This window comes from Hoplias malabaricus, chromosome Y (assembly GCF_029633855.1).
Source record: "Hoplias malabaricus isolate fHopMal1 chromosome Y, fHopMal1.hap1, whole genome shotgun sequence".
Lineage (NCBI taxonomy): Eukaryota > Metazoa > Chordata > Actinopteri > Characiformes > Erythrinidae > Hoplias > Hoplias malabaricus.
The window spans coordinates 12,642,676-12,664,857 of record NC_089820.1 but is presented as its reverse complement, the minus strand read 5'-3'; the positions used below and the strand labels follow the sequence as shown (position 1 = coordinate 12,664,857).

At 39.6% G+C, this 22,182-nt stretch overlaps 2 protein-coding genes across 2 annotated transcripts in view; one reads left to right on the top strand and one right to left on the bottom strand.

Annotated features, from left to right (window-relative positions):
* Positions 1–1,607, top strand: part of LOC136679406 (calcium-binding protein 7-like) — a 44,995-nt gene extending 43,388 nt beyond the window's left edge. Inside the window, exon 5 of the mRNA XM_066657911.1 lies at positions 94–1,607. Coding sequence (XP_066514008.1) covers positions 94–224 — 131 coding nt within the window. The 3' untranslated portion in view covers positions 225–1,607. The remainder of the gene's footprint in view (positions 1–93) is intronic.
* Positions 1,608–16,893: 15,286 nt separating this feature from the next.
* LOC136679310 (zinc finger CCHC domain-containing protein 12) lies at positions 16,894–21,501 on the bottom strand. Its single transcript, XM_066657760.1, has 2 exons — positions 21,209–21,501; positions 16,894–20,777 (listed from the first exon to the last, which is right to left on the bottom strand). Exon 2 carries the CDS (start codon positions 19,944–19,946, stop codon positions 18,255–18,257), a length of 1,692 nt encoding a protein of 563 aa, XP_066513857.1. The 5' UTR covers positions 19,947–20,777; positions 21,209–21,501; the 3' UTR covers positions 16,894–18,254.
* Positions 21,502–22,182: the final 681 nt, after the last annotated feature.

Here is a 22,182-nt window from a genome sequence, read left to right as displayed (position 1 = left end):
AAGCAGGGTGTAATAAGGGCCAATATTTTGGGGGTTCCTAATAAAGGTGCCTTACTCTGCACTCTTTGTCTTTTTCTATCTGTTGTTCTGCAGCATCAAGTCCGACCCAGCAGGTGAAGCAGACGTGCGTGAGGAAGAGTCTGATCTGCGCCTTCGCCATTGCTTTCATCATCAGCGTTATGCTCATCGCAGCCAATCAGGTGCTCCGCAGCGGCATGAAATAACAATGCCGCATAATCACCAATGGTGAACAGAGACCAATAACTGAATAGAACAGTGGCAAGAAACCTAAGTAAACTTACTAACAAACTTTCACACCAGTCCAAATATTGATTATCAACTAGCAGTGCTGTGACCTAGACTGTTGAATCTACCAGCTAAATTTCTCAGCAGAAACCACCAAGCAGAGACCTACTGGAAGAAAGAAAGCAAAAACACAAAGGATTAAGAGGAACTGAGAGATTTTGTCAGAGCCACACTATGAGTAGGATATGTGAGTTCAGAAATGATTGACTTTACTCCTCTACCTTCTTGCTGGACCTTTGTGGTCGAGCCTGGACTTGGAGATGCATGGAAACCTCAAGGATCCTCTTGCTCCTCAGTGCATGAAGTGATGCATGGATTTACAGTAGTCTAATAGCACCTGTAGAGCTCAGCTGTTCATCCATCCATCTATAAACCACATCTGAACACAATGAGTAAGAGTTATGGCCCATTACACACATCTGAGGAGGAGTTGGGTGGCATTTATAACAGAAAGTGGAGATGTTTTCATACAGTGTTTTTGATCCATTTGCATGAATCTAAGGGCTGTTTAGGATATGCTCATGTTGTATGTGTGTGTGTGTGTGTATGTGTGTTTTATGTGTTGTTTATCGATTTCTGTGGGTTCTTACCTGTTGCACTGAGCAGATTATAGAAATACTCCACACTGCCATTGGGGGGCACAATAGCCCTAAGGTAATGTTTGAGTTGAAGTGGAAGAAATTACAATGAAGAAAGGTGCAGTCCCAATTCTAGCCCTTAGCTCTTCTCTGAAGAGTGTACTTTTGTGACAATGATGAAGGGTGAAATACAGAGGCATAAGCCTTTAACAATAGTGTATGGATCCTATTTACTTACTGATAACACGAGTAGAAGAAAAGTATTACAGTTACAAAATGCTCATTAAAAGATGATATATTATACCCCTTTTCCATAATGAACTCCGTTTTGGGGTCTTAATGAAATGTCCTTGTGATGATTTTGTCAAAGTTCCACAAAATTCCAAACATCACTGCATTTTTCTTTCACTGTCTAAAATGTCTGATTGGACAGACTCTCTCAAGGAGGCAGGACAACTCTGAAGTGTCTGCTACTGATTTAAGAAGCAGGACAAAATCAGAATGACTAATTTTATCCCATTTTTAGACTTTTAGACGGAAACAAAACTGACTTTTTCATAGTGTACTCTTAAAAATAAAGGTGCTACAAATGTGTCTTTTGAGTGATGCCATAAAAAAAAAACACATGGGGTTCCATAAAGAACCATGTTTGTTTAGAGTTGAGTGTGATCTTGGGGTTCTTTAAAGTTCTTTACCAATTTAAACATAGTAGCAATGGTTCTTTATGGAACCAAAAATGGTTCTTCTATGGCATCCCTCAAATAATGCTTTGTAACACATTTATTTTTAACAGTGTGTGTGGGTTGGTAGGCTCCAGAACTCCAAATGAATGTACTAATGCACTGATTTTTTTTATTTTTTTTTTTAATGTACATATAATTAATCAAAGGGGTGTGAGGTTGCAAGTGTGAGTAATGGGGCAGGGCTAGACATCGGGACATTTCTTGTTCCTTTTTAATTAGAACTGGGAACTGGAAGTTGCCCCTTTGAGTCCTTTTTAATAACATTATTTATTGGTTGTGGGGGCTAGATATTTATGTAGTACGAACCACATGTAGTAAACCTTCTAGACCTAACCCTTCTTCCAAACATTGCTTTTACTATATGGGTAATCCACAGTCCTCATTGTGTGAGGTACTTGTGAGGTTTGTGCTAAAAATACACATATCTGAGACTACATAGCTGATAAATGAATTGCTTTCTGAAGCCACCGCTGCAGAAGCACATATTATATTTCAATACCATTTTAAACATCAGACCATGAAGGTTCTAAACCAAATCTTATAGCTGCACACAACAACAGAGAGTCATGTCTTAACTGGACTTAACTGGACCAAGCCTGACAAGCCAACAATGGTAGCTAATGTTCGCAGAGATTAAAAAGCTAGCTAGTTTTGGGAGAAGCTGCATTCTTGATATTCCAATTGAATTTGAATCATTTCTATTGGTCCAGCTGAAAGGCTGTTCACATATTGTCATTATTTACTTGTATACACTCTGGTAAATAAATAGCCTAATGTGTCTAGCTAGTTTAGCTAATTTTGTATAGCCAATATAGCTAGTGATTAAGCCTATGTGTAGATTATAACCAATGTCAAATTCATCACTAACAGTGAAGCTTTGTCCAGGATTTAGGCATTACCATTATTTACGACACTGGCAGTAAATCAAGTTATCAAGGGGTCAACTTTATGTTCCCAGGTTCTGGAAGAAAGTGAACAACCTCTGTTTCAGGAGAAAGTCTGTCAGTTATGTGAATATTATTGGATTTTACATCTGGAACACTCTATGCATTTTCAGGTTTAATACAATGGTCAGTGCTTTTGGTCCATCCAAGTGTACAGTTAGTGTTTCCCATAGTTACCCAGACTTACCTTTGCACTGTTGATGTGTTGCTACACTGATGAAATGGTGTCAGAGATAAAGTGTTTGGAGAAGAGTGGGCTGAAACATTTTACTGTGATTTCTGGAAATTACTCCTCTAATTATGCTTGTCTGTACTAAATGAAATATATTGAAATTACATTGCAATATATTCTATTAATAATTTGCGATATCACAGAAATCTTTGAGAATATGCTCAAAGTGACATGACATTTTGTTGCTGATGTGATTGTTAGCAATATTGTTGATGATTGTCGGCTTGGAGATGATTATTCTTAATCTTAGGGTACAAACATAATATAATAATTTTGGGCCATTTCTATGGGTTGGTTCATCATGAAATGTTCACAAAATGTTATGACTTATGTGGCATCAACAAAATATTACACAATATTATATACTAGCATGTACTCCAATATATTTCATTATTACATGGACTAATACCTGTAGAACCAAAAGTTTTCATGTCAAGTGTTTGAGGATTTTGAGTTTTAATGTTATTTTGGGGACAAGCACTGTAATAATTATATATCATTTCTGTACATATGGACCATATCAACTAGTGGTCTGCTGTCAATGAGGCAACTGAGTGGTAGAAAATGAGTGTGTGTGCGTGTGCGTGTGCGTGTGTGTGTGTGTGCGTGTGTGTGTGTGTCTATGTGTGAGGTGTGACCCACTGACAGCATACAGAGTGTAAACCCATCCCAAATGTGTCCCAAATGTTGTGGTGTTTAAACTAAGCTCTCTGATGTTTGAATATGTAACAGCTGTAGCCCTGTCACCTTGTTGTGCATGATGTAAATGTCTGTTGGGGAGGTGGTAGTTAAGGCCTGCCTGGGGCATGAGCTGAATTAAATGGTAGCTACAGGCAGCTAGATGCTCATTGTGCTCATTGTGGCACATTTATACTCATACATTTTGGACGTCCTGAACTCAAATATGCAATAGGTTCAGCACTTTTCAAGGGCATGATCACCATGTTTAAGCAGAATCCAGTGAGCGAGGCAGGCCAAGCTGCATTTACATTACAGCAAATTCAATAATTTCTCTATCTAATTACTTTGGTTTAGGGGAATACTGGCATATTCATAGCTGTTATCAATAAAACATCAATGCAAAACACTAGCAGAGGGATGCCAGAGCCTTAATCAGGGGAACTAAATGGTTATAATGTTTGTTTATTTGTTGTTTTATATATATATATATATATATATAAAACAAAATAATTTAGCAATGTATTTCTTTTCTGGAAAAAAGGATGGAATTACAACTGCCAAGTGTGGATTGGTAGGTAACAATTCTGATTTCATAATTTTACAGGAGCTATTGCACATTACCATTTTTTTTTTTGCCAGTTAACAAGACCAAAAAAGTCTTAAAACATTTGTATATACATATACCACTAATTGGAAATCCTAATCACTTTCAATGTTTCTATATTTTTATTCATAGTTATTTTACAATCACTAAGTGAGCTCCTGTCCATGAGTGGCACTGTTGTTTAATGTTATCTGCCGGAAACCAAATTACAGAAACAGCACTGTAAACTGTTATAGAAGAATATAACGAGAGATTGATAAAATGTAATCCTGTCATGCTTAATATTTGGAGTTTACAGTTAGGCGAAGTGTTAGGTTTAGTTTATGACTAAGGTTGAAGTCTGACTTTTCATGCTGGGTAGGTGTCTGAATGTTACATGTACAGCCATGAAGGGTGAACTATATTTCATACATAATGTAAAATTCCTGGGACTGGTCTTTAAGTAAAATGTGTACAAACACAGAATACTGAAATATAAATATTGTTCAGTGAAGCTGTTCCTTGAAACAAATATGAAGCCTTATGGCTGGATTTGAAAATTTGAATTTTTTTTTTTTTTACAGTACAAATACATCAAATTGTATTACAACAAATTACATCAGATGGACCAGAAGGGCACTCTCTGCCCGTGGTGCACTAGCATATGTGTGTGCTCATGGATGGGTTAAATGTGGAGGAAATGTATGTTTAAAGATGCACAATGACAATAATTTAACATTTTTCCAGTGATGAACCATGGACCCATCTGCTTTAATGTAAATGCAGTGTGGGGGGATTATGGTATAATGTATTTTGAATGTTCTGGTGTTAGTCCAAACAGTGTTCATTTGTTGATGTGGTTCTGGTGAAGGACTTGCCGTATAGAGAAGTACTGTACTTACTTGAAAGGAGCATGTTGCCCTCTAAGAGCGTAGGGTTTATTCAATTAATGCAGGTTTGAAAAAGTGTAAGGCTTCTACATGGGTGAAAAAAAAAAAAAAAAAAAAAAATATATATATATATATATATATATATATATATATATATATATATATATATTTATATATATATATATATATATATATCTGCATAATATCTGCATTGCTTGAATATGCCTATGGCTTTCTCTGAGGGAGTTTTCATGGTTTGCATTCTATGTCCCATTGGAACAGCGTTCTCATATGCACTGAAGCAATACATCAAAGAAACGTTTCTGGAGGCGAGGAGTGCATGTATATGGACAAAATGCATACATTTCTGAGTTATCAGAGATTTAAAGTTTCAAGGAGGATTTAAATATTTTATCATTGATGATAAAAACCAATAGTTTTATTTCTGTTTTTTTCTTTTTCTTTTTATAGCACTTTAAAATTCTATTGTACACAAGGTTTATGATTTCCCATTGTCACTGGGCCAATATGTATTGTATATTATATAAATAGTAAATGGGCTTTTGTATTATATAAATGTTTGTAGGCAATATATGTCCATAATGATTATTTTTGTTCAATAGATGGCAATATATAAACACTGGCCTAAGACATGGGATGTAAGGGTCATTTTTCTGTAGTATTGTGGGATGTATGAAAAAAAAATGTGGCTAAATGTTTGTCTACGGTTTAAAATATTCAAATACTTGAGATTCAAGGCGTGTTGAATGTTGTTCTACAACATTGTTTTCATTTTATTTCTACAGATTTCATTTCTTTACCATTGTTTACACAGACATTTTTATGAGACTCAGATCTGCCTTTTGTTGACTTCTGTTTAGGATGATATATTTTTTGAATGTTTTCTGATCAACGTGCCATAAATATATCTATCGATGCACCTTGATATGCTCTGTTTCTGAGCTTTGGTAAATATAATGTGACACATACATTGGGTCCACCCTGTGACGTATGTTTACCGAGTGTCTTCCTGTAATACTGTAATATCTCACAAGAATAAAAAAAAAAAAGGCCAGGCTAGCCTGGCCCGACCCAGTGTTATACAAGTTTTTTAAAGGCTCTAAGTCAGAGAGATATATCTTAATGTACTCAGTGGCTACTTTATTGGGAAACCTTTGAACTTTGCAGCTCCCCTTGCAGGTTTACACTTAGGCACTTCTGCCCCTGTCCACCTGAAGAAGAGCTACAAAAACTTTAAACAAGCACCAAACACTGCCATTTCTAAACTTTTGGAAATATTAACTTAGAAGTTAAGGTTATGGGTAAGGGTAGGTTTAGTTTTTGGCTGATGTTAGGGATAGAGTTAGTTGTTTGTGTTACACAAGCAAAATGCATTACCATTTTTAATCTTTTGGGGCTTAGAGTTAACAAAAGCTTACGGTTCAGGGCTAGGCTTAGACTACACATTGTATGAATTATGGGACCTATTTAGTAATATAAACTCTTTTGCCAAAAGTATTCACTTACCAGTCCAAATCATTGAATTTATGTGTTCCACTCACTTCCATGGCCACAGGTGTATAAATCCAAGCACCAAGGCATGCAGACTGCTTCTAAAAACATTTGTGAAAAAATGGGTCACTCACAGAAGCTCAGTGAATTCCAGACCGGTACCAAGATAAGATGCCACCTGTGCAACAAGTCCAGTCATGACATTTCCTTGCTACTAAATATTTCACAGTTTACTGTCAGTGGTATTATAACAAAGTGGAAGAGATTGGGAATGTCAACAACTCATCCACGAAGTGGTTAGTCCACGCAAAATGACAGATGTTGAGTCGCATAGTGCGCAGAGGTCACCAACTGCTACAGACCTCCAAACTTCATGTGGCCTTCAGATTAGCTTAAGAACAGTGCATAGAAACCTTCATGGAATGGGTTTCCATGGCTGAGCAGCTGTATCCAAGCCTTACATCACCAAGTGCAATGGAAAACTTCCGATGCAGTGGAGTATAGCATGCCGCCACTGGACGTGGATACATGTTCTTTGAAGTGATGTATCACGCTTCTCCATCTAGCAGTTTGGCTGTTGCAAGGATTATTATTATAAGGATTATCTTTTTGTATTGCCCTTTGTCTTTTAATGTTTTTTCTTGTTATGTGTCCTAATGTTGTTAGCACTTTGGGATCTTGAAAAGCGCTTTAAAATAAATGTATTAAGGAACATGTACTTGTCTGACTGCACTGTACCAAGTGTAAAGTTTGATGGAGGATTTTGGTGTTGGGTTGTTTTTGTGAGACCACTTTGGTGATAGCCCCTTCCTCTTCCAGCATGACTGCACTTCAGGGCACAAAGCAAGGCGCAAGGTTTATAAAGACATGGATAAGCAAGTTTGGTGTGGAAGAACTGGACTGGCCTGCACAGAGTCCTGACCTTAACCCAATAGAACCCCTGAATTAGAGTGGAGACTGAGACCCAGGCCTTGTCCAACATCAGTGTCTGACCTCACAAATGCACTTCTGGAAGAGTGGTCAAAGTTCCCATAAACACACTCCTTGTGGAAAGCCTTCCCAGAAAAGTTGAAGCTGTTATAGATGAAACCATCATATTATAACCTATGGATTAAGAATGGGATGTCAATCAAGTTGATATATTTGCAAAGGCAGTCAAGTGAATATTCTTGGCAATATAGTGTATCAATATGTCTTGTGATCAGCCATGCTTTGTTTGATTAATTAGTCACAAACAGGTAGTTTCCAATGAACAGCCCGCAATTATAATTCATTCATTGTCTGTAACTGCTTATCCAATTCAGGGTTGTAAAAAATAATTTGAATTATTAAGGAGTGATTTCAAATAAAGTGGCCACTGAGTGGAATTAGTAGAGAGATGTTTCTTCACATAAAAATTGCAATGAGCTTTATTTCAAAACGTCGAGGGGGTTAACCAATAATGTAGCCAGTTAGTGGTAGTATAAATTTAGAGTTTCTAATAAAGTGTGTAAGCAGTCATATTATAAATTAGGAGGTGGTGATTTAAAGTGACTAGCCAGTGTAAATAAAGTGTGTGTAGCTGTTTTCACATATGAAAACAAAAAACAAAGTCAGGAGAATTAGAATCATATTATCATAGCATTAGGACATATTCTGGATTTGCCCTTTCACACACAATGTACAGCCAAAGATTTTCCGCACCAGAGATATACTTACAGCTGGAAATGTGTGTGTTTTAGGGATGATGTATTGCTTGGGCCCTGCTACAGTGGTCAGTAGGTGTCTACTGCAAAAATTGGCATGCCTGACTGATCTGGATAGGGCCTGTTCGACAGGGTACTTCAAGCTGGTGTTCCGCAAAACCAAGTTGCGGCATTATTTGGAATGAATCCTAGTACCATCTCCAAATTGAAGACCAAGATCCATATAATGGGGGATGTCAGAGACATCAAAAAGTGGGCATCCCAAGAAGGCGACACCCCCAGAAGATTGTTTTCTCACCCTGTCAGCACTTAGGTACCGTCTTCTGCAGATTAGCAGTCAAGGTTTGCAGAGTGATATGGCCGACGAATCTCTGCCCAGACAATCCGGAACAGATTGCATGCAGTCAGTCTCTGGTCTCATTGGGTTGCCTGCCATGACTGCCCTTCACCCTCAGGCCTGTTTGTGCTGGTGTCAGCAACACGTACACTGGAACCTGAACATGTTGAGGAACGTTATGTTCAGCGATGAGTCCAGATTCTGCCTATCGCAGCTGGATCATAGGGTCAAAGTTTGGAGAAGACACTGAGAACTCTATGCTGATTGCTGCACCAATAGAGTAACATCTTTTGGTGGATGCAGTGTGATGGTGTGGGGCAGCATCTCCCTCACTGGAAAAACTCATTGGAGGCAATCTCAATGCAGAGAGATAACGAGATAAAATACTGCAACCAGTGGCAATCCCGTATCTCCACAGTCTGGGACCAAACTCTAACCTCCACAGAGCAGGGATTATCATCGGATTATCGGAGGTGAGAAGATGGAATGGCCTGCCAGAGTCCTGACCTCAACCCCATTGAGCACTTGTGGGATCAGCTTGGGCGTGCTGTTCGTGCCACAGTGACCAACACAACCACGTTGGCTGACTTGTGACAAATGCTGGTTGAAGAATGGGATGCCATCCCACAGCAGTGTGTGACCAGGCTGGTGAGGAGGAGGTGCCAGGCTGTTGTGGCTGTGTATGGTTCTTTCACACACTGCTGTTGCTCCTGTTTGTTAAATGAAAAAATTGTTAAATTGCCAATATGTCTTGTTTCTTCAAACTTCAATTATCCAGTCCACCAAACACCAAACGAGTCAATGGCAGAATAAGCTGTTTGGCATCGACAGAGACGATTTGGCAAATATTTTTACGGGCGCAACCCACATATTCAGTTCAACTGCTCATTCCACAAATGCAGGTTCCTTACAAATGTGGCACCAATTAAAAGAGAAATTAACAGGCTTTCCAACTGTATAAGCTTTTTCTGCCAAGAAGCATTGTTACAACAAAGAAATAATCTACCAAACACAAATTTCCTTACTTTTTGTGCTAAGTTTATATTGTTACTTCTGAAAAATGTAATAATAATTAATTAATAATTAATTATTTATTAATTAATTAATAAATTAATAATTTTTACCTTAAGAGTTAGAAAGGAGAAAGATACCAGGCATATTTTTGCAAACCCACATAGCTTTCCAGGAAGGAAAAGGTACATCGCGCCTCCTAATTCCCCACAATTTTTACTCTGTGTGTAAATTTCTGAAAGCAGTTAAAGAGCAGGCTGTCCCTCTGGTAGAGCAGAATGTTCCTAATCACTACAGTCTGCTCTACAACCAGTCTTTTCATATCTCTAGCTTCTCTCTCTAGCTTCTCTCTCTCTCTCTCTCTCTCTCTCTCTCTCTCTCTCTCTCTCTCTCTCTCTCTCTCTCTCTGAGCTTTGTATTAGATATATAGTCTGGGCTTGCAGTGAGCTGAGTATAGAACTTCACTGATGATGATAATGCTTCATCAGAGAGGACAGGAAACAATGTCTAGCCACTTACTGTTCTGCTTTATATAATCCAGTGAAAAGCTCTTTTCAGTTAGACTGCTTTCTGGGGAAAAAATACATATTTACTTTGTGCTTATTGAGAACTTCAGGCTGATAAGGCTTATGCCTGAAAGGGAATGAGAAACATAATAACAAGCTGCTTTATTTCTGGCGGTAAGTACCTGAAAAGTAATTAAAAATGGCAAAGAACACAAATTTTAAAAGCAAATGTTCATCACTCTGCATAAGTTTTTGGCACCTGAGAAAATGAGATTTAAAAAGTTATTTATCTGAGCAGTAAAAATTATTTCACTCAAAACAAACAAACAAAACTGTAATATTACAGTAAAGGCAAATAACATTGTTACAGTAAACAGCAATATTCTGGATGTGAAGGTGTTGGTTTAATATTTTCCAAATCTCTCCCCATGACAGTTCAGTACTATTTGAGGTTAATAAATAGGTCCAAATACCTAGTTTTACTGGAGTTAATACATACTACATTAAATCAAGTGTGCTGTTAATTTAACAAATCCATATGATCAAGGAAAATATCTGGAAACCCACTTTGTTTTTCACACTTGCTCCACTACTCTATAGCATTTTTTTTTTGTATTTATTCTAATTATATATACTTTTATACAAGCACCCAGATTTTTGAGAAGACAAACACTAAATTTACAAAAAAATAATATATATATATATATATTAGTTTATAGTTCTACATGACTTTAATCCATCTGTTGCTCTACATACTTTGTTAGCATTCTTTTACCCTGTTTTTCACACGGTCAGAAACCACCAAAGAGCAAGTATGATTGAGTAGCAGATCATTCTCAGAGCTGCAGGGACACTGAAGTGGTGGTAATATGTTAGTGTTTGTTATGCTGATACGAGTGGATCAGACACAGCAGTGCTGAGTTTTTAAGCCTTGTGTCCATTCACTCTTCACTGTGTTAGACACACTTACCTCATTGGTCCACCTCGTAGATGTAAAGTCAGACTCACTAGCTCATCTGTTCTACACCGTTTATATTGGTCGTGCTTTAGTCTTTTATCGGTGGACACACAACACTGCTGGCTGGATGTTTCTGAATGGATCCACTCAAACAAGCAAAACACACACTAACACACCACCATCACACCAGTGTCACTGCAGCTCTGGGATTGTACTGAACAATGAAAACAAGGGTGAATGAGAGCAAGTGACGTATGCAGAGCCACAAATGGACCACAGTCTGTAACTGTAGAAGGACGGTGAGCTGAGAGAATGGACAGTGAATGTAGAAACAAGGAAGTGGTCACATTATTGTGGATCTATGTAAATATACACATTAAAAATGAAATAAAAATAAAGAGGTGGCACTGGGGCACAGCAGGTAGTGTCACAGTCACAAAGCTCCAGGGACCTGGAGGTTGTGGATATGATTCCCACTCTGGGTGACTGTCTGTGAGGAGTTTGGTGTGTTCTCTCCGTGGCTGCGTGGGTTTCTTCTGGGTGCTGCGGTTTCCTCCCACAGTCCAAAAACACACGGTGGTAGGTGGATTGGCGACTCAAAATTGTCCGTAGGTGTGAGTGTGTGAGTGAATGTGTGTGTGTGTTGCCCTGTGAAGGACTGGTGCCCCCTCCAGGGTGTAATCCCGCCTTGCACCCAATGATTCCAGGTAGGCTCTGGACCCACCGTGACTCTGAACTGGATAAGGGTTACAGATAATGAATGAATGAATGATATACTAAAATAATATGCAATTAAAAGTCACACTTAATAGACTGGGGAAAAAAATTAAACACTTGGCAAGCCTTAAGTGTTGGTGTAGCGAATTGCTAGAAAAGAGTAGTGACTTAGCTAGATTCCAATATTTAAATACCAGCGCTAAATACCAAAGGTAAGTATCTGGGATTAATTAACAAGAAATATAAAATAATACTGTGGGCCAATCAGAAAAACCTAGGATCGTCTACGGAGCCAAGGACAACACCACGCAAGAGATGACACTGCACCACTGCTCTGAGATTTGGAGGTTAGCCTCCTTTTAATAAAAAGGTAAGTAAAATATTATAAAATAAAATACAAAAAACAGGCAGGATATTCAATATAAATAATACACCTTATATTACTGTTATTACCATATATATATATTGGATAACTGTATCTGTATCAATATTTATATACTACTACCCGGGTAGGAAAATATGTATATCAATAAGAAAATATATATTTATATATTTATTTATACACCAATATCTATTAATATCAAAATATCTTTTTTTTTTTCTGTGTGTGTATATATGAGAAATTAATGTCCGGTTGTTTCACAGGTAGCAGTTGGAACTGAGTATGCGCAAACAGGTCCAGTCTGTGGAAAGGTATGTGTTTCTCCTACCACACTGGAGAGTAGTGAAAGTTCAGCAACAATAGAAAAGAAGGGGGTTTCACAGAGCAGAGTTGTCCACAGCACTTATGGACAGCTTCCAGGGTCGGGATCCAGGGAGGCTCGCCATCAAATGTAGAAAAGGGGGTCCAATTCGAATCTAGCCAAAAAACCTGACCTATAATAGGTCATAATACTCCATCAACATCAAGTTTTTATATGAACACATATAAGCTTTAAACATAATAATTCACATTCAACTACACATACTCACAACATATTTACCTTCTTGACCAATTAATTGAACATATTTACAATAATTGAGATTTATGTACAGAGAAAATAAAGATAAATGCACTGCTTGGCACACAAGGGGTTAAATTTTCGCAACGCGCGCAAATTTGTGGCGCGCTTATCGTGGGCTCACAAAGGCCAGCCTGTGGTTACACAGGCTGAAATATCTCCAAAAAATAATCATTCAAATAAGCTATAAAGAATTTTAAAAAGTTATATTGACACGTTTAAGCACAGGCATCACCATAATCCTAATGAAAATGCATGGTTAGCGTAGCATAGTCGGCTAGCGCAGTAATTACTAAATTAACTCACCGATGCAAAACTCAGTGTAACCAGCTAATAAAACTCCTCTTCGCCACGGAGGGCTTCCCAGGTCCACCAGCTCGGTGATCTAGCCCAAAGAGGGTTTACTTGCAACACTGCAGCTTTCTACCACACAAATCCAAATTCTAATCTATCCTTCTCCTTTCCTCTGCAGATGCCCTCCGCTCACGACGGCTGCTCGACCCAAAGAAAGAACTGGGTCCAGATCAGCAGAATTACCCGCGCTTATCAACGTAGTCAATCACCTTATTGGCTGTAGTGTGTGACGTACTACTAAACAAATTAAATATTCTCAAAAATATATAAAATAATTATTTTTTTAAGTGAATAAAGTTTCTGTTACTCACATATTTGTGTCTTTATTTATTTATAATATTTCAATTATTATATTATGCTTCATATTCAATTTCAGCTTCAGTCTAACTCAACTTTTGTGCCCTTTTAATAATAAAATATTCTTTTAATAAATCAAGCTTTTATAACCTGGGTTACACCCTCCCCGCTTGAACATATGCACGTCCCTGTGCATCTGTATGGCTGTACAGTAATAGGTTTGGTATGGGGATGAGGTAAGTAATCAGGTTCTGGACTATCTCTCAAAGCTTCAGTGAAAGCTGTGCTCAGGCCATGGAATAAGGACTGAACAATGGAGACCATTGGGTTTCCAAACTGAGCATAGTGCAGGCGCTCAGGTTGCTCCCTTTTACGGTTAGACCGTCTGACACAATCTGGTTCACCAGAGCCAGTGTCTTCACTCAATTTGCTCTGTTCAACTCCAGGCAGAGCATCTTGGGTTTGTCTTTCAGCTCCCACTTGGGTACTTGAATCTTTGTCTTTCTCAACCTCTGACTCAGTAAAGGATTCAGGTGACATTACAGGTATGTCAACAGACTCAATGCTTGCAGGTTTGGATGCTACTGGCAGGTGTACTGACAGGCTTTCAGCACTGATTTCTTTACTTTTTCCAATTCTAGGTGCACTGACATCCAAGTTGTCATCAGTAGTATTAGGTAAGTCATTTGCAGATACGGCTTTTTCAGGTAAGTTCCCTTCAGGTAAGTCTTTTGCAGATACGGCTTTTTCAGGCAAGTTCTCTTCAGGTAAGTCTTTTGTTTCTCTTCTCATAGGTACTTCATAGATAGTAGTGAAACTGGTGGGTCTGACTACTGGTCGCACTGTGACTCTCTGGTATGGGTGTTCATCATCAAAAGCCCAATCTTGGTATACTGATTCTTGTTCCACAGATTGTCGTGTTCTGGGCTTTCGTGAAGGTTGTGAAATAGTTGGTTCTGGAGCAGTTTCTGGCAAGAAATTACAAGGGAGTAGCAAATCTCTGTGCAAAGTTCTCAGCGGACCTTCTTTAGTCTCCGGCTTGACTGTGTAGACTGGAAAGTTTTCAGCCTGTTTAACCACTATGTGGATGTCTGGCTCCCACTTATCAGCAAGTTTGTGCTTTCCACGGAGTCTGACTGCCCTTACAAGGACTCTGTCACCAACTTCTAGTCTAGAGGCTGTGACATGCCGGTCAAATCTGGTCTTGTTAGCTTTTGCAATTTTGTCTGCCCCTTGCTTGGCTAATTTGAAGCTTTCGTCGAGATGTGACTTGAGATCTTGGACGTACTGAGAATGTGACTTATAACGCTTATCTCTCAGAGGTAAGCCGAATGCTAGGTCTACAGGTAGTTTTGGCTGTCTTCCAAACATTAATTCATATGGGCTATACCCAGTCACATCATTCTTTGTGCAGTTGTATGCATGCACCAAAGGTTTGACAAACTGCTTCCACTTTGACTTGTCTTCCTCGTTAAGAACGCCAAGGAGATTTAGCAGAGTTCGGTTAAAGCGTTCGACTGGATTCCCACGGGGGTGATATGGCGTAGTACGTGACTTGCGGATTCCCATAATCTGACATAATTCCTTAATGACATGTGATTCAAAGTCTGTACCTTGGTCACTGTGTAGACATTCAGGGATGCCATAATGAATTATGAAGTTTTCCCAGAGGCATTTTGCAACAGTTTGGGCTTTTTGGTTTGGTGTGGGAATTGCTACAGCATACTTCGTGAAATGGTCTGTAATCACGAGAATATCCTTGGTGTTGCTTCGGTCGGGCTCTATGGATAGGAAGTCCATGCATAAAAGTTCAAGTGGTCTGGTCGAAGTGATGTTCATCAGGGGTGCTGCTTTCTCTGGTAGTGTCTTCCTTCTGACGCATCTGTCACAGGTCTTGACTTTTCTTTCAACATCCTCAGACATCTTTGGCCAATAGAATCTAGACCTTACCAGGTTAAGTGTCCGCTCCATTCCCATATGACCCATGTCATCATGTAGACTTTTGAGAACAACAGCTCGTAATGACTCAGGTAAGACCATTTGGTAAGTAGGGTTCTCCCCATCCAAGCGCTGACGATATAAGATCTTGTTGTGCAATCTTAGCTTTTTCCACTGTTTCAGGAAATGGTTGATTTGTGGCAGCTCTTCTCTGACCATTGGAGGAATTGTCTCTCCTGTCTCCATCTGGTGGATGACTTCCCTTAAACATGGATCAGCCTTTTGTTGTTTCTGAATCTCTTCCTCAGACATTTGTGTAATTATAGGTAGCCCACTTTGTTCTTCGTTGATGAAACAATCCGGGATAGAATCTGAAGAAACAACTAGAGAATGTATCTGTGCCACAGTGTCATTGTCGTGCTGACATTCATCCAAAGTACGTCTGACAAAATGCTTTTCACAGACAGCTTTGACAACATCTTGGCCCATATAGACATCTGAATCTTCCAGGTGAGTATTAGCAAACTGGTAGATTCGTTCCTGTTCTTTTCGGGAAACAGCGTCATTGGTCAGTTCACCATGGGGCCTTCTAGAAAGACCATCAGCATCTGCATTTTGCTTCCCAGCCCTGTACTTCAGCTTGAAGTCGAAAGTTGACAGCGAGGCTAGCCACCGGTAACTTGTGGCATCCATCTTGGCAGTAGTGAGAATATATGTTAATGGGTTACTATCAGTCACAACAGTAAATGGACTCCCATACAAATAGTCACTGAATTTTTCTGTGACTGCCCACTTGAGCGCCAAAAACTCAAGCTTATGTGCAGGGTACTTAGATTCACTTCTTGACAACCCTCTACTTGCATAGGCTATAACCCTCATTTTGCCTTCTTGCTCTTGGTACAGGGCTGCCCCCACTCCAGTAGTACTGGCATCAGTATGGAGAACATATGGAAGCTGGGGGTCCGCAAACCCTAGGACAGGTGCTGAGGTGAGGTTTTCAATGATGACCTGGAATGACTGTTCGCACTCAGGAGTCCAGCGACTACCAAACGGCTGTTTCGGATCATGATACTGTTTTTGTTCTTTCTTGGGTTGGTTACTCCTCCTCAAAGGTGGGTATCCAACAGTTAGGTCTGTGAGTGGTTTGACAATCCTTGAGTAATTTTTAATGAAACGCCTGTAGTAGCCTGAAAAACCAAGAAAAGATCTCAGTTCTTTTAACCCTTTGGGTCTTGGCCATGTTTTTAGGGCTTCTACTTTGTTAGGGTCTGTCTCAACTCCATTTTGGGAAACGATGTGACCCAAGTATCGAACAGAAGTTTGAAAAAACTTACATTTAGTTGGAGAAAGCTTCAAACCATAGTCTTTGAGACGATTCAAAACTTTTAGTAGCCTTGCTTCGTGCTCTTCTAAGGTCTTGGAGAAAACAATCAAGTCGTCAAGGAATACAAGGACTTCTCTCAGGTTAATGCCACTCATACATTTTTCCATCAAGCGTTGAAATGTGCTTGGCGCATTTGTGATTCCTTGTGGCATACGATTGAATTCCCAAAATCCAAGGGGACACACGAATGCAGTCTTGAGTTTATCAGTTTCTTCAACTTCAATTTGGTAGTACCCTGATTTCAAGTCTAACACAGAGAACCATTTTGATCCTGTGAGCGTGGAAAAGGTCTCCTCTAAGTTTGGAAGAGCATAAGCGTCTTTAACTGTTTGAAGGTTCAGCTTCCTGTAGTCTATGCATAAGCGCACATCTCCATTTTTCTTGCGCACAACTACTATGGGAGATGAAAAAGAAGATTCAGACTCTCTGATTATACCAGCCTGCAGCAGCTCTTGCAGATGGTTACGAACAGCTTCTAGGTCTTGCGGGTGAATAGGTCGAGCTCGATGCTTGAATGGAGTTTCATCAGAGAGTGTTATGTGATGTTTAACTCTATTGGCTCTCCCATAATCCAGGTCATTTTGTGCAAAGACTTCAGGCATGTTGTTCAACTTCTGAGTGACACGCTCTTTCCATTCAATAGAAATGGGAGAATCTTCAAAGTTAAAACTCAATCCAGGGTTGACTGGTACATACTCAGCTGAATTGGATGACTGGGGTAGTAAAGCCTGAACAGCGTTAAGTTCTGCAATGATGCATTTCTGGGGCATCACTATATCATGCCCAGACTCATTTTTTAACATCACAGGAACTTTTCGGGGTAGCTTAGCAGGGATGCTCACCAAACAGGGCTTTACCAACAGTCCCCCAGGCAAGGTGGAACAGGTGGGGTGCTCTAAAACAGCCATAGTTCCTGATGTCTGTTTGTTGACTAGAATACAACCCTCCAAAACCACATTTTCTCCAGCAGGAATGACTTGCGGGTCCTTACTGTGGAGTTTGACTAACCCATGAGTGAGATGTTGTTGTTGTTTATGTCTTGCTCTGAGAATTTTTAATACAGCTTCATAACCGTACCGATGAGGATAGTGTCTTTCCAGAACCTTGTCAGTGATGGTCATATACAAAATATCTAAAGTGTTCGTACCAATGAGGACTTGGGGTTGGGTTTCAGAACTCAAGTCTGGAACAACCAAGGCTAGTGTTGGCACTTCCACCTCCACTCCGGCGAATTCTTTGGGAAAGGCGATACTCAGATCTACATATCCCAAGTAAGGTACCATCTGCCCATTAGCTCCTTCCACTTCCAACAAGTCACCAAGTGGTTCTATCTTATGCGCTGGTAAGTGTTGGTTGGAGAATGATTGAGAGATTGTGGTCACCTGGGAACCAGTATCCAGTAGACAATTTGTCTGAGTTTCTCCAATTTTTACTCGAGCTGTGCACTTGGTTCCTATCAGTCCTTTAGGTATAATGCAGGATTGTTTTGTTTGTGCACATTTTAGTGAAGCTCGTTGAGTATGTGGGTTTTCAGCTTTCTTGATAGCGGGACGTGAATGAGCTTCAGTTCCTGGCTGTCCCATGACAGAAACTGGCTTCAGTTTAAAGGGTGCTGTTCATCTTCCCATACTCTTTGTCTCTCTCTTAACTCTTTTCTCTTGGCAGCAACAAGAGCAGGATTCACGTCGGCCTCGCAATTAGCCACGATGTGTCCATCTTCTCCGCAACGGAAACAATACCAGGGCTTTGGCTTTTCACTGGTATGTTTCTTAGCCTGAGATTTTTTATATTTCTTCTGTGCATGGTCAGGTTTTGTAGGTCTAGGTTGTGTCAGTGGCTCTCCTGTTGAAGATTCCGACTTCACACTGGCTTTTCTTATACTTTTCTGTGTCAAAATGGAAGTTAACTGGCTCTTAATCTGAGCTAGTTCTTTTCTTAATTCGCTCATTTCACTGGAATCTGGCTCAACATGAAGTACACTACTGTTGCACATAGTGTGTAAGTGCACTGCTGCTTTTTGTCTTCCTAAGCCTAGGTGCTGTTTTCCTCTTGCAACTTTAGCTTCATACTTGTTTTCAGCTGTACGCAGTAGTAGCAGCAACTCAGCGAACGGTGAGGGGTGTTTTATCTTGTGCTCTAGCTGTAGGTCTGTTAGCAAACTATCATTCCAGCAGCCTCTGCAAAACTGCTTAAGGAGCTGCTGATTAATATCACAAGTCTTAACTCCACCTGCTCTTTCAGCTCGACTCAGTGCAGACTGAAGACGTTGCAGGTATGCTGACGGTTTTTCTCCTGCATCTTGCAGAGTGCTCATGAATTGTGCAAACAACTCTTCTCCATCCTCCACAGTACCATAGGCTGAATCCAACAGCTCCAAATATATTGTAGCTGCAGCCTCTGGACTAATGTGCTTGATTATGTCAGCAGCGGGGGACAGAAGACTTTCATGTATTCTACGCGTTACTTCCCTATCAGGGACTGATGAATCATTAAGCATCAGACCAACTTGAGAACGCCAAGTGTCGTAGTCGACCTCGCTATATGGCTTGGGAACTTTTCCAGAAAAGGTTCTCAATCTCACGGTTGAACCAGCGAATGGAGACTTTTCTTCGCTTCTCACGATGTGCTCCACTATCACTTTCTGCACTTCAGGTGGATTAAATGTAGAAGAATCGAGCAATGGAACTGTTCTCTGCTTAGCAGGTGACAAGGAGTGTGCAGAATGATGGCTCCTGCTGTCATCAGAGGTAGGTTTCAGGTGAGATCCGAACACGGCTTGGGACGAAATTTCAGACTGGTTTTGCTCTGATGTTTGGTCGGGGCTTGGTGCAGGATGAGAGTCATTTTTTAGTTCGACAACATCAGGCGTGTCAATGATATCACCTATCTGATCCAGGGCTTCTCGTAGGATAGCTTCTAAATCCCTCCCACTTAGTTTAGCTACTCTCTGTAACTCACCTACATAAGTGTGAGTAATCTTACTACCCACTCCCTGAGAGTAAACATCCGCTAGTGCTCGTACACAGCACACAGTATTATCAGCGAGTGTACAACGGTAGGGTAGAAGGGGTTCTAATCTCTGCAAAGCAGAACCGGAACTGTATTCTACAATTACCTGCGAATGTAGCTCTGAACTAGCGTCGTCCACTTTTAGTGTCCTATTTATTGTACCATGTTCTTTCAGAAACGTCAACACCTCTCCACCACAGTCTGACCCAGTTAATCCATTAACTATCACGGAATTAGGGACTTTTACACTGTTATGTTCAATGAACTCCATTTTTAGCATGTGAAACACTTAGTTTGATTAGACAGTTGTGCAGTGTTGCTCTTGAGTGAGTATTTAACGTAACTAGGCTCCTGGCTGGCTCGCCAAGTTTTATGTAGCGAATTGCTAGAAAAGAGTAGTGACTTAGCTAGATTCCAATATTTAAATACCAGCGCTAAATACCAAAGGTAAGTATCTGGGATTAATTAACAAGAAATATAAAATAATACTGTGGGCCAATCAGAAAAACCTAGGATCGTCTACGGAGCCAAGGACAACACCACGCAAGAGATGACACTGCACCACTGCTCTGAGATTTGGAGGTTAGCCTCCTTTTAATAAAAAGGTAAGTAAAATATTATAAAATAAAATACAAAAAACAGGCAGGATATTCAATATAAATAATACACCTTATATTACTGTTATTACCATATATATATATTGGATAACTGTATCTGTATCAATATTTATATACTACTACCCGGGTAGGAAAATATGTATATCAATAAGAAAATATATATTTATATATTTATTTATACACCAATATCTATTAATATCAAAATATCTTTTTTTTTTTCTGTGTGTGTATATATGAGAAATTAATGTCCGGTTGTTTCACAGGTAGCAGTTGGAACTGAGTATGCGCAAACAGGTCCAGTCTGTGGAAAGGTATGTGTTTCTCCTACCACACTGGAGAGTAGTGAAAGTTCAGCAACAATAGAAAAGAAGGGGGTTTCACAGAGCAGAGTTGTCCACAGCACTTATGGACAGCTTCCAGGGTCGGGATCCAGGGAGGCTCGCCATCAAATGTAGAAAAGGGGGTCCAATTCGAATCTAGCCAAAAAACCTGACCTATAATAGGTCATAATACTCCATCAACATCAAGTTTTTATATGAACACATATAAGCTTTAAACATAATAATTCACATTCAACTACACATACTCACAACATATTTACCTTCTTGACCAATTAATTGAACATATTTACAATAATTGAGATTTATGTACAGAGAAAATAAAGATAAATGCACTGCTTGGCACACAAGGGGTTAAATTTTCGCAACGCGCGCAAATTTGTGGCGCGCTTATCGTGGGCTCACAAAGGCCAGCCTGTGGTTACACAGGCTGAAATATCTCCAAAAAATAATCATTCAAATAAGCTATAAAGAATTTTAAAAAGTTATATTGACACGTTTAAGCACAGGCATCACCATAATCCTAATGAAAATGCATGGTTAGCGTAGCATAGTCGGCTAGCGCAGTAATTACTAAATTAACTCACCGATGCAAAACTCAGTGTAACCAGCTAATAAAACTCCTCTTCGCCACGGAGGGCTTCCCAGGTCCACCAGCTCGGTGATCTAGCCCAAAGAGGGTTTACTTGCAACACTGCAGCTTTCTACCACACAAATCCAAATTCTAATCTATCCTTCTCCTTTCCTCTGCAGATGCCCTCCGCTCACGACGGCTGCTCGACCCAAAGAAAGAACTGGGTCCAGATCAGCAGAATTACCCGCGCTTATCAACGTAGTCAATCACCTTATTGGCTGTAGTGTGTGACGTACTACTAAACAAATTAAATATTCTCAAAAATATATAAAATAATTATTTTTTTAAGTGAATAAAGTTTCTGTTACTCACATATTTGTGTCTTTATTTATTTATAATATTTCAATTATTATATTATGCTTCATATTCAATTTCAGCTTCAGTCTAACTCAACTTTTGTGCCCTTTTAATAATAAAATATTCTTTTAATAAATCAAGCTTTTATAACCTGGGTTACATTGGTAATCATTTCATTTTGGGTAAAAAAGCAACTCACATGGGGTGTTTCTGTACTGGAGAGTACCAAAGCCCTTAGGAGCCTTCATTCCAGTAACTCGGGGCCATTCATTCTCTCACTCTGTCAGTGTTTGCCAGCAGACAGCGTCCTGTGACATTAGAGCTGTAAACTTAGTGTGCTGTGAATTCCACTGACAGCGATAGATCCTCTACATGTCTGTCATTCGGTCAGGGCTATTCAACTCACTGAGAGATCACCTCTGCCACACACAGCAAGACACCGGCTGCCGAGAGCTGAGACGAAATGTGTGTAAAAATTATGGCATGGCTCATCAATCATTTTCCTCTCCCCCGCCACACCTCTTTCTCTCTCTCTTCTACCTTTCATCTTTCTCTCATTATTTGTTTATATATCTTTTCTCCCTATTTCTCATCTTCATGTTCTGTCTCTCTTTCTCCTGCTCTCCTTTG

Excerpts from the sequence above, each read along its gene's own strand:
- LOC136679310 (XM_066657760.1), bottom strand. The coding sequence starts at position 19,946 with ATGCTAAAAATGGAGTTCATTGAACATAACAGTGTAAAAGTCCCTAAT.